At 40.6% G+C, this 10,570-nt stretch overlaps 3 protein-coding genes across 5 annotated transcripts; all 3 read left to right on the top strand.

The window, feature by feature from the left end:
* Positions 1–217: 217 nt before the first annotated feature.
* LOC133470519 (zinc finger protein OZF-like) lies at positions 218–2,500 on the top strand. The gene is made up of 2 exons (XM_061758983.1): positions 218–517; positions 997–2,500. Exons 1-2 carry the CDS (start codon positions 340–342, stop codon positions 2,223–2,225), a joined length of 1,407 nt encoding a protein of 468 aa, XP_061614967.1. The 5' UTR covers positions 218–339; the 3' UTR covers positions 2,226–2,500.
* Positions 2,501–3,154: 654 nt separating this feature from the next.
* Positions 3,155–4,942, top strand: LOC133470525 (gastrula zinc finger protein xLCGF3.1-like). Its single transcript, XM_061758992.1, has 2 exons — positions 3,155–3,462; positions 3,824–4,942. Exons 1-2 carry the CDS (start codon positions 3,288–3,290, stop codon positions 4,516–4,518), a joined length of 870 nt encoding a protein of 289 aa, XP_061614976.1. The 5' UTR covers positions 3,155–3,287; the 3' UTR covers positions 4,519–4,942.
* Positions 4,943–5,162: 220 nt separating this feature from the next.
* On the top strand, positions 5,163–10,502 carry LOC133470522 (zinc finger protein OZF-like). 3 transcript variants are annotated; one of them, XM_061758986.1, is made up of 3 exons: positions 5,163–5,961; positions 7,168–7,476; positions 8,701–10,502. In XM_061758986.1, exons 1-3 carry the CDS (start codon positions 5,787–5,789, stop codon positions 8,853–8,855), a joined length of 639 nt encoding a protein of 212 aa, XP_061614970.1. In that variant the 5' UTR covers positions 5,163–5,786; the 3' UTR covers positions 8,856–10,502. The 3 variants fall into 3 exon arrangements, with proteins under 3 accessions (XP_061614970.1, XP_061614972.1, XP_061614969.1); XM_061758988.1 differs by lacking the exon at positions 8,701–10,502 and adding an exon at positions 8,443–8,638; XM_061758985.1 differs by lacking the exon at positions 8,701–10,502 and having other exon boundaries at positions 7,168–8,341.
* Positions 10,503–10,570: the final 68 nt, after the last annotated feature.

Raw genomic sequence — 10,570 nt, 5'->3', positions numbered from 1 at the left:
TGTTTTCCAAATTCCAATTGCTGTGTTAATCCTTAAAAAAACGTGCGGAAGACTGAAGAAATAAAGCCTAGTTTCACTTTTTGAGAGAAACTGGAATGATAAAGAGAATGTTTGTTTGTTTGTTTGTTTTCACAGTTTTTGCTTTGCTTACGAGTATGGCGTCCCATACGCTGACTTGCACTCCATGGCGGTAGGTGGCGGTAATTAACTGTAATGACCCCAGTCGTCACTCAAAGAAGAAGACAACTGCGGAAGTTCAAGTTAGCGTAGCAGCTCAAGTGGGCAAGTGCGAGGTTCAAGTGTTGTTCTTGTGGTCGTCGAACTGTCAACAACATCAAAATGTTGAAAGACTTGGTGAGGGAGCGACTAATTGCGGCGGCCGACGAAATATTCGGACTGTTTGAAGGAACGATCGCGTCGTACGAGGAGCAACTTTGTCGAGTGAAAGCGGAGACCGAGCGACAACGACGACAACTGGAAGCTGTTTGCAACACTCAAATTGTCTTACGCGTCCAAGGTCTGCTCACTAAACTTCCACTTAATATTTACAACATTTTGATTTCTCGAATAAGGGCGTGCAAAACTTGACATTAAAGGTTTCTGTTTTACCAAAAGAGTGAGACCAAAACATGTCGACAGGCTAAAAGTTAATTTACTGTCAAAACAACCACAAAATCAGAACGCCTATATATGTTAATGTGACATAATATGATCTCTTTTGGTACAACTTGATTTTGATATACACTTGCTCCAGAGGATCACGTGACAGGTACCAGGTTCTATGGCGTCATTTTGTAAACGTAACATTAATAAGTTTAATAAAAACCCACACCCATTTCAACATACAAATCATTTCTGTGCTAATGCTGGCCATCAGTATTTTCTTTTAGTTTGGGAAACACTACTTTGATCGGTCTGTGGCTTTATACCACACATCGCACCATATCATATTTGACCGGGGTGTTCTAAACTGTTTGTGTTGCTCGTGTCCTGCAGACGTCCAGCAGCCGATTTGTCATCCGGAAGAACTTCCTCGTCAGTCGCAGTGGGGGTGCTCCAGTCTGGAGCAAGAAGGTCCACAGCACCTCCATGTTAAAGAGGAAGCGGAGGAGGCTAACGTCAGCAAGTTGCCACTAACTCGAGTCTCTGTGAAGAGTGAAGACGAACCACCTGAGTCGTCGCAGCTTCATCATGAGAGTCCAAGTGGAGACCACTTTGGAGGATCACCACCGGACAACCTCTTAGCTCCACTGTCAGACAGCGACGACATGGAAGAACCTTTGAGGAGCGACAAAAACTGTGAAGGTGAAGACAAACACTTGAAATGCTCTGAAAAGGAGACAAGTCTTGACAACAAGGAAACTTCACGAATGCATAGAGAACGTGTTACCTGTTCAGTTTGTGGTGATAGTTTCTCTAAACAACATTTCATTGGACACATGAGAATACACACAGGAGAAAAACCCTTTCGTTGCTCAGTTTGTGGTAAAGACTTCTTTAAAAAGTCAGATATGGGTAGACACATGAGAATACACACAGGAGAAAACCCCTTTAGTTGCTCAGTTTGTGGTAAAGCATTCATTAAAAAGTCACATATGGATAGACACATGAAAATACACACAGGAGAAAAACCCTTTAGTTGCTCGGTTTGTAGTAAACCATTCATTGAAAGGGGAAATATGATTAAACACATGCGAACACACTCGGGAGAAAAACCCTTTAGTTGCACAACATGTGGTACAACAGTCCCGAGAAAGCAATATCTAGAAACAAACATTAGAAAACACACAGTAGAAAAACCATTTGGTTGTACAACATGTGGTACAGCATTCTCTAGAAAGCAACATCTGGAAATACACATGAGAAAACACACAGGAAAAAAACTTTTTTGTTGTTTACTTTGTGGTAAAGAGTTAATTAACAAATCGGATATGATTAGACACATGAGAATACACACTGGTGAAAAACCCTTTAGTTGCTCAGTTTGTAGGAAAGGCTTTACACTCAAAGACAACATGGTAAAACACATGAGAATACACACAGGAGAGAAACCCTTTAGTTGCTCAGTTTGTAGTAAAGCATTCATTGAAAAGTCAAAGATGACTCGACACATGAGAATACACGTAGGAGAAAAAACGTTTAGTTGCTCAGCTTGTGGTAAAGGGTTCACTAAAAAGTCACATATGGTTAAACACATGAGAATACACACAGGAGAAAACCCCTAATGATGTTACGAGAAGCGCCAAGTGTGTGTCGTGCACTGGAGCGAGCGTTTCTGCAACATTCCAGTGTGCCACCTGTTTAGTGATTCAACTTGGATTTTTATTTGAACATGTTTAACAGTGACCTGGTACTACAAAGGAGAAGTTAACTTTCGCCGAGACAATTTCACTATTGGTTGACAACATTGATTGCTTATTTTATTATTGTTTGTGTTTTATGTTTTCATAACTGCAATTTTGTTTGCACCATACATTGACAATAAAGGCTTTCCACTATATTTATGTTCAGTCTGTTTATACAGAACTTTGTTACAGCTGTGATTGTTTTTAAATTGCTCAATAGACAAAGTTGAGAGTTCAAAGCTGAAGCCGTGCAAGTTGAAGTACACAAGGACCTGCATGCACTGTGGAGCTGCGGATGGCTCATTAAAATCAGATCAGGATCATTTGATCACTTCGCTGATACTTGGATAACTGTAACAATTAGAAAGGTAATACGTTTATGTAATTCCAGCAGACATCAATTATACTTTGCAAAGTTTGATGCTGTCATTGTAATCAGTATGCGTTAGCCTGGCGGCAGGAAGTTAGCACGTCTCTGTACCCCAAACGCGGAAGTGCTGCGTGCATTGAGTCCTTTCTTCTCTTCGTATTTTATACCTGTGCACAAGAACTAATGTCATCATCCACACTGCCCTCCTCCACTCCACATTCACACTAACCTGAGCCAAGTTTTCCAAATTCCAATTCCTAGGTTTTATTCTAAAAAAAAGGTGTTGAAGACTGATGAAATAAAGCCTTGTTTCTCTTTTTAAGAGAACCTTGAATGATAAAGCGAATCTAGTTTTTGTTCTTTGTTTTGCGCCTGAGTACGAAGTTCGATACTCTGACTCGTACTCCATCACGGCAGGTGGCAGAATGAGCTTTGAACGATCGACGCCATCCGCCAATGAACAAAGAGAAAAAGAAAAATGCGGAAGCTAGCATAGCACTTACTGCCTCACGTGGGCAATTGCGAGGTTCAAGTGTCGTTCTTGTAGTTGTTGAAGCAGCTACAACATCAAAATGTTGAAAAACTTGGTGAGGGAGCGACTAATTGCGGCCGCCGACGAAATTTTCGAACTGTTTGAAAAAACGATAGCGTCGTACGAGGAGCAAGTTTGTCGCGCGAGAGAGGAGACCGAGCAACGACGACAACTGGAAGCTTTTTGCGACACACAGATTGTCATACGTGTCCAAGGTCTGTTCACTACACTTCTACTTCATATTTACAACTCGTTTGTAAGTGTTATATAAAATGATGACTTTTGGCACGAGTGCATTTGAATATAAAACACCTCCTTGACATAAGGTTCCGGGTTGTGTGCGCCGTCATTTTATGAATTTAGGATTATAATTTTCCAAGTTTATATTGAGCACACATTTGTCAAACGTTGTCTTTCTGTTTACGCATACACTATCCATTCTGTGTGTTTTATTGGAGCAGGTACCATGCAAACTGTGTCTGTGTTAATGCTGGCCGTCAGTATTTTTGTAAATGTATTTACATTTAGAAAACACTACTGTGTGTTGTGTTGTGTTGTGTTGCTTGTGTCCTGCAGACGTCCAGCAGCCGATTTGTCGTCCGGAAGAACTTCCTCATCAGTCACAGTGCTCCAGTCTGGAGAAAGAGGATCCACAGCACCTCCATGTTAAAGAGGAAGAGGAAGAGGAGGAGGCTGACGGCGGCAAATTGCCACTAACTCGTGTCTCTTTGAAGAGTGAAGACGAACCACCCGAGTGGTCGCAGCTTCATCATCAGAGTCCAAGTGGAGACAACTGTGGAGGACCACCACCAGACAACCTCTTAGCTCCACTGTCAGACAGCGACGACATGGAAGAACCTTTGAGGAGCGACGAAAACTGTAAAAAGGGAAATATTATGAAACACATAGGACCACACTCAGGAGAAAAACCATTTAGTTGCACAACATGTGGTACACCATTCCGCAGAAAGCAACATCTGGAAATACACTTGAGAAAACACACAGGAAAAAAACTTTTTCGTTGCTTAGTTTGTGGTAAAGAAATAATTAACAAGTCAGCTATGGTTAGACACATGAGAATACACACAGGAGAAAAACCCTTTAGTTGCTCAGTTTGCAGTAAACCATTCATTGAAAAGGGAAATATGATGAAACACATGAGGGTGCACACAGGTGAAAAACCCTTTACTTGCCCAACATGTGGTAAAACATTCTCTCGAAAGCAACATCTGGAAATACATGAGGATACACACCGGAGAAATACCCTTTAGTTGCTCAGTTTGCAATAAAGCATTCAATCAAAAAAAAAAAACAAAAAAAAAACGAGAGGACACACGGGAGAACAATAACCCTAATGACATTACAAAATGTGCGGAGGCTTCGAAGCGCCGGTGGAGCAATGGAGGGTCCGTTTCTGCAAAGCGTGGTGCCAACACTGCAATGTGCCGCCTGTTATGTTCGGCGATTCAACTCGGCTTTTTATTTGAACTCGTTTAACAGTAACCCGGTACTACAAAGGAGATGAGAAGTAAACTTCAGCCGAAACGATTTCACTATTGTGTGACAACATTGATCCTGCCAGTAATAGATGCTTGTCATTATTATTATTCCATTATTGGTTGTGCTTGATGTTTTCATAACCCCAATTTTGTTACATTTGCACCACACAATGACAAATAAAGTCTTCCGATTCTATTTATGTTCAATCATTTTTAAACAGAACTTTGTTACAGCTGTGGTTGTTTTTAAATTGCTCCATAGACAAAGTTGAGAGTTCAAAGCTGAAGCCGTGCAAGTTGAAGTACACAAGGACCTGCATGCACTGTGGAGCTGCGGATGGCTCATTAAAATCAGATCGGGATCCTTTGATCGCTTCACTGATACTTGGATAACTTCAGCAATTAGAAAGGTAATACATCTTTCACTGTAACTTTATGTAATTCCGGCAAACAGTGATTATACTTTGAAGAGTTTGCTACTAACCCTAACCCTAACCCTTATCAGATTGCGTTTGCCTGGCAGCAGGAAGTTAGCATGTTTCTGTACCCCAAACGCAGAAGCGCTGTAAGTGCGTCCTTACATATCTCAGTTTTCTCTGCGTATTTTATACCTGTGCACAAGAACTAATGTCATCATCCACACTGTCCTCCTCCACGCCACATTCACACAAACCTGAACCAAGTTTTCTAAATTCCAATTACTGGGTTTGATTCTAAGAAACGTGTTGAAGACTGATACAATAAAGCCTTGTTTCTCTTTTTAAGAGAACCTGGAATGATAACGCGAATCTGGGATTTATTTGTGTGTATTTATTTTGTTGGGGACACTTTTTGTTCTTTGTTTTGCGCCTGAGTACAAAGTTCGACACGCTGACTCGTACTCCATCACGGCAGGTGGCAGTAATGAGCTTTGAACGATCGACGCCATCCGACCAAAGAGAAAAAGACTACAAGTTAGCATAGCATTTACTGCCGCACGTGGGCAAGTGCGAGGTCCAAGTGTTGTTCTTGTAGTTTGTTGAAGCAGCTACAACATCAAAATGTTGAAAAACTTGGTGAGGGAGCGACTAATTGCGGCCGCCGACGAAATTTTCGAACTGTTTGAAAAAACGATAGCGTCGTACGAGGAGCAAGTTTGTCGCGCGAGAGCGGAGACCGAGCAACGACGACAACTGGAAGCTGTTTGCGACACACAAATTGTCTTGCGCGTCCAAGGTCTGTTTACGAAACTTCTACTTCATATTTACAATTTATGTATAAATGTTTTTTAAGATGACCACTTTTGACACAAGTGCATTTTAATATAGAACACCGTCTCCTTCACGTGACAGGTGTCGGGTTCTGGGGCACTTAACATTATAATTTTACGAGTTTAAATTGGTCCCACTGTTGTCAAACGTTGTCTTTCTCTGTTGGCATTTAGGGAGAAATATGTCTCCAAATTATTTGCACTTGTTTTTCAAATCCACAAATATATCAGTGATTTACACGTTTTTTTATGCTGTGTGTGCATTTATAATGACTTATCCTTTGTACATATTCCATTTTGTTTGTGAATTGTTGAAAGTGCGTTTGTGGATCAGCGGACACGCGCAATTATTTTACAAATAAAACGCAGTTTCAAGTTGAAAAAAAAATCTCACGTATGGGAAAGTACTCCCTCCATCCGCTAGGCGGCAGTGTTGCGGTTTCCGTTGAGAGTATGGACTATATTTGTGTACATATGTAAAAAAAATATATATATATTTGTGTGTGTGTTTGAGAGCGAGCCACTGTTATATTAAACACTGTAATAATAAGCAGATTTTTTTGTATCTTGCTGACAGATGAAGGTGATTTCTTTATAGTTTACTGACTAATGACAGGGCTGCTTGTTGTACACTTTGTTCAGCCATGGTCAATTTATTGGGGATTTCAGCAAGGTCGGACCATAGACTGTTGGATTCCTATAAAAATGACTTTCAATCAAATCATCAACGGAGACAGCAACACTGCCCCCTAGCGGATGGAGGGCCTTCCCAGAAGTGTGAATCTTCTCAAGTTGAAAACTGCGTTACGTTTGTCTAAAAAATAAATGCACATGCCCACTGATCCACAAACACACCAACAATTCACAAGCAAAATTTTATATTTACAAATGATAAGTCATGATAAATGCACACACAACATAAAAAAGTGTAAATTACAGATGTGGATTTGAAAAACATGCAAATAATTTTGAGACGCATTTCAATATTGGCGAACACGATCTATTCTGTGTGCTTTATTGGAGCAGTGGCTAACATACAAACTATGCTAATGCTGGCTGTGAGTATTTTCTTTTCGTTTGGAAAATACTACTTTGATCAGTGTGGCTCCATACCACATATCATATTTGACCCGAGTGTTCTAAACTGTGTTTGTGTTGCTCGTGTCCTGCAGACGTCCAGCAGCCGATTTGTCGTCCGGAAGAACTTCCCCGTCAGTCGCAGTGGGGGTGCTCCAGTGTGAAACAAGAGGATCCACAGCACCTCAATGTTAAAGAAGAAGAGGAGGAGGCTGACGTCAGCAAGTTCCCACTAAATCGTGTCTCTGTGAAGAGTGAAGACGAACCACCCGAGTGGTCGCAGCTTCATCATGAGAGTCCAAGTGGAGACCACTGTGGAGGACCACCACCGGACAACCTCTTCGCTCCACTGTCAGACAGCGACGACATGGAAGAACCTTTGAGGAGCGACAAAAACTGTGAAGGTGAAGACAAACACTTGAAATGCTCCGAAAAGGAGACAAGTCTTGACAAGGACGCTTCACAAAGGGGTAGTGAACGTGTTACCTGCTCAGTTTGTGGCGATAATTTCTCTAAACAACATTTGATTGTGCACATGAGAATACACACAGGAGAAAAACCATTCAGTTGCTCAGTGTGTGCTAAAGACTTCATTAAAAAGTCACAGATAGACAGACACATGAGAATACACACAGGAGAAAAACCCTTTAGTTGCTCAGTTTGTAATAAACCATTCATTGAAAAGTCACATATGGATAGACACATGAGAATACACACAGGAGAAAAACCCTTTAGTTGCACAACATGCGGTACAACATTCCATAGAAAGCAACATCTAGAAATACACACGAGAAAACACATAGGAAAAAAACTTTTCTGCTGCTCAGTTTGCGGTACAGCGTTCTCTAGAAAGCAACATCTAGAAATACACAAAAGAAAACACACTGGAAAAAATGTTTTTTGTTGCTCAGTTTGTGGTAAAGAGTTAATTAACAAGTCAAATATGGTTAGACACATGAGAATACACACAGGAGAAAAACCCTTTAGTTGCTCAGTTTGCAGTAAACCATTCATTGAAAAGGGAAATATGATGAAACACATGAGGGTCCACACAGGTGAAAAACCCTTTATTTGCACAACATGTTGTAAAACATTCTCTAGAAAGCAACATCTGGAAATGCATGAGGATACACACAGGAGAAAAACCCTTTAGTTGTTCAGTTTGTGGTAAAGCAGTCAATCAAAAAAAAAAAAAAAAAACAAGTACACTGAAGAAAAACCCGAATGATATTCTGAAATGTGCGGAGGCTTCGAAGCGCGGGTGGCGCAATGGAGGGGACGTTTCTGCAAAGCGTGGTGCCAACACTGCAATGTGCTGCCTGTTATGGTCGGCGATTCAACTCTGCTTTTTATTTGAACTTGTTTAACAGTAACCCGGTACTACAAAGGAGATGAGAAGACAACTTTGGCCGAGACAATTTCACCATTGTGTGACAACACTAATCCTGCCAGTAATAGATGCTTGTCATTATTATTATTATTCCATTATTGGTTGTGCTTGATGTTTTCATAACCCCAATTTGGTACATTTGCACCAAAGATTGACAATAAAGGCTTCCTATTTTATTCATGTTCAATCTGTTTTGTTATTTTGTTACAGCTGTGGTTGTTTTTAAATTGCTCCATAGACAAAGCTGAAGCCGTGCAAGTTGAAATACACAAGCACCTGCGTGCACTGTGGAGCTGCGGATGGCTCATTAAAATCAGATCGGGATCCTTTGATCGCTTCACCGATACTTGGATAACTGCAGCAATTAGAAAGGTAATACGTCATTCACGGTAACTTTATGTAATACCAGCCGACAGCGATTATACCTTGAAGAGTTTGACGCTGTCATTGTTACCAGTATGCGTTTCGCTGGCGACGGGAAGTTAGCACGTCTCTGGACCCCAAATGCATTGAGTCCTTTTTCCTCTCAGTTTTCTGTGCTTATTTTATACATGTGCACAATAACAAATGTCATAATCCACATTGTCCTCCTCCACTTCACGTTCACACAAACCTGATCCATCTTTTCCCAATTGCACTTACTGGCGTTTTTATAAAAAAACGCACGGAAGACGAAGAAATAAATCCTTGTTTCACTTTTTAAGAGAAACTGGAATGATAAAATGATAATTTTTATTTTTGGTTAGATTTTGCTCCAGAGTACGGGGTTCCAAACTCTGACCCGCACTCCAGAGTAGGTGGCGGTGTTGTTCTTTTGGTCGTTGAACGATCAACATTACAACATCCAAATGTTGAAAGGCTTGGTGAGGGAGCGATTGATTATTTGAAAGAATAATAACGTCGTACGAGGAGCGAAAGAGGAGAAACTTTCTTGGACTGGGAAATGAAATTTACAGGCAGGGAGTAGGGGGGAAACAGATACCATTAATATTAAGCTTTGCACGCCATCATTCGAGAAATACAATGTTGTAAATATTAAGTAGAAGTCCAGTGAACAGACCGACGAGTTCGACAATTTGAGTGTCGCAAAGTAGGCCAACAGCTTCCAGTTGTCGTCTAGTCGCTGATCGGTCTCCGCACTTGCACGACGCCGTCGTTCTTCCTAACGTCGACGGCCGGAATTCGTCGCTCCCTTACCAACTCTCTCAACACGAAGAATAAAATAGTGTACAGCTCAACGACGACAACACGTGATGCTCGCGCTGCGGTCCACTTGACGCGTTGGAGGCTGTACTAACTACCGCATTTCTTCTTCTTCGCGTTCAGCTGCGGTTTGCAAACTATGCGCATTACCGCCCCCTGTCGATCTTTAATGATAACTGCTTTGGGTGACAATATAAATGGATAAACAAAATAGCTTACATTTTCAAATGATTTTATCTAGTGCCGTTGTTCTCAGATATTACATTTCTTGTGGTTTTATCTTTGGCGTGTTTTGTTCAAAAATATTCTTGTGCTATATGTCCTTCTTTTCATTATACTTTATTTCTGTTGGTGATTAGGCAAATACTCACCCCGAATTTTGGGGTGGGTGTGCGTCTGCCCTTTTCACACCAGAATAATATTGAGCTACTCCTGCACATCTCCCCATTCAGGATTGAAACAACAAGAGCAATCTGGAGTAAGCTTTCACTCTTTATAGCTTGAAGCTCATTAATGTGATATGTTCACAAAATCGGACCTTGACACAGAGCTGAGAAAGTGGAGGAAACTAATTTTGCTTCTGAAACAGAAATTATCTTTATTCACCAGGATGATTTTTTTACTCTCTGTAAATAGTTTGTGTCTTTGCACACCGAGAAAAGGTCTACATAAAACCATTTTATTAGGAATAGTAGTTTGGCCTTTGAGAATAATTTTTAGCAGACGATATATTGTCTGCAGATAAAGGATGTTATTGTCAATATTTATTTGAGATACAATTAACTAACAATAATACATAAGTACACCCTTTCAAATGCAATAAACTTTTACTTCTCATGAGTATTTTTTAACCATTGTAATTTGAAAGTCAAAAACGGATATAAAACAATAAAAAAAAGACAGAC

The sequence above is a fragment of the Phyllopteryx taeniolatus genome, chromosome 20, assembly GCF_024500385.1.
Source record: "Phyllopteryx taeniolatus isolate TA_2022b chromosome 20, UOR_Ptae_1.2, whole genome shotgun sequence".
Lineage (NCBI taxonomy): Eukaryota > Metazoa > Chordata > Actinopteri > Syngnathiformes > Syngnathidae > Phyllopteryx > Phyllopteryx taeniolatus.
The sequence above is the reverse complement of the archived record's forward strand: the minus strand, read 5'-3'. Positions and strand labels throughout refer to the sequence as shown.

Excerpts from the sequence above, each read along its gene's own strand:
- LOC133470519 (XM_061758983.1), top strand. The coding sequence starts at position 340 with ATGTTGAAAGACTTGGTGAGGGAGCGACTAATTGCGGCGGCCGACGAA. Across the intron at positions 518-996 it reads AATTGTCTTACGCGTCCAAG|ACGTCCAGCAGCCGATTTGT; the intron begins GTCTGCTCACTA and ends CGTGTCCTGCAG.
- LOC133470525 (XM_061758992.1), top strand. The coding sequence starts at position 3,288 with ATGTTGAAAAACTTGGTGAGGGAGCGACTAATTGCGGCCGCCGACGAA. Across the intron at positions 3,463-3,823 it reads GATTGTCATACGTGTCCAAG|ACGTCCAGCAGCCGATTTGT; the intron begins GTCTGTTCACTA and ends TGTGTCCTGCAG.
- LOC133470522 (XM_061758985.1), top strand. The coding sequence starts at position 5,787 with ATGTTGAAAAACTTGGTGAGGGAGCGACTAATTGCGGCCGCCGACGAA. Across the intron at positions 5,962-7,167 it reads AATTGTCTTGCGCGTCCAAG|ACGTCCAGCAGCCGATTTGT; the intron begins GTCTGTTTACGA and ends CGTGTCCTGCAG.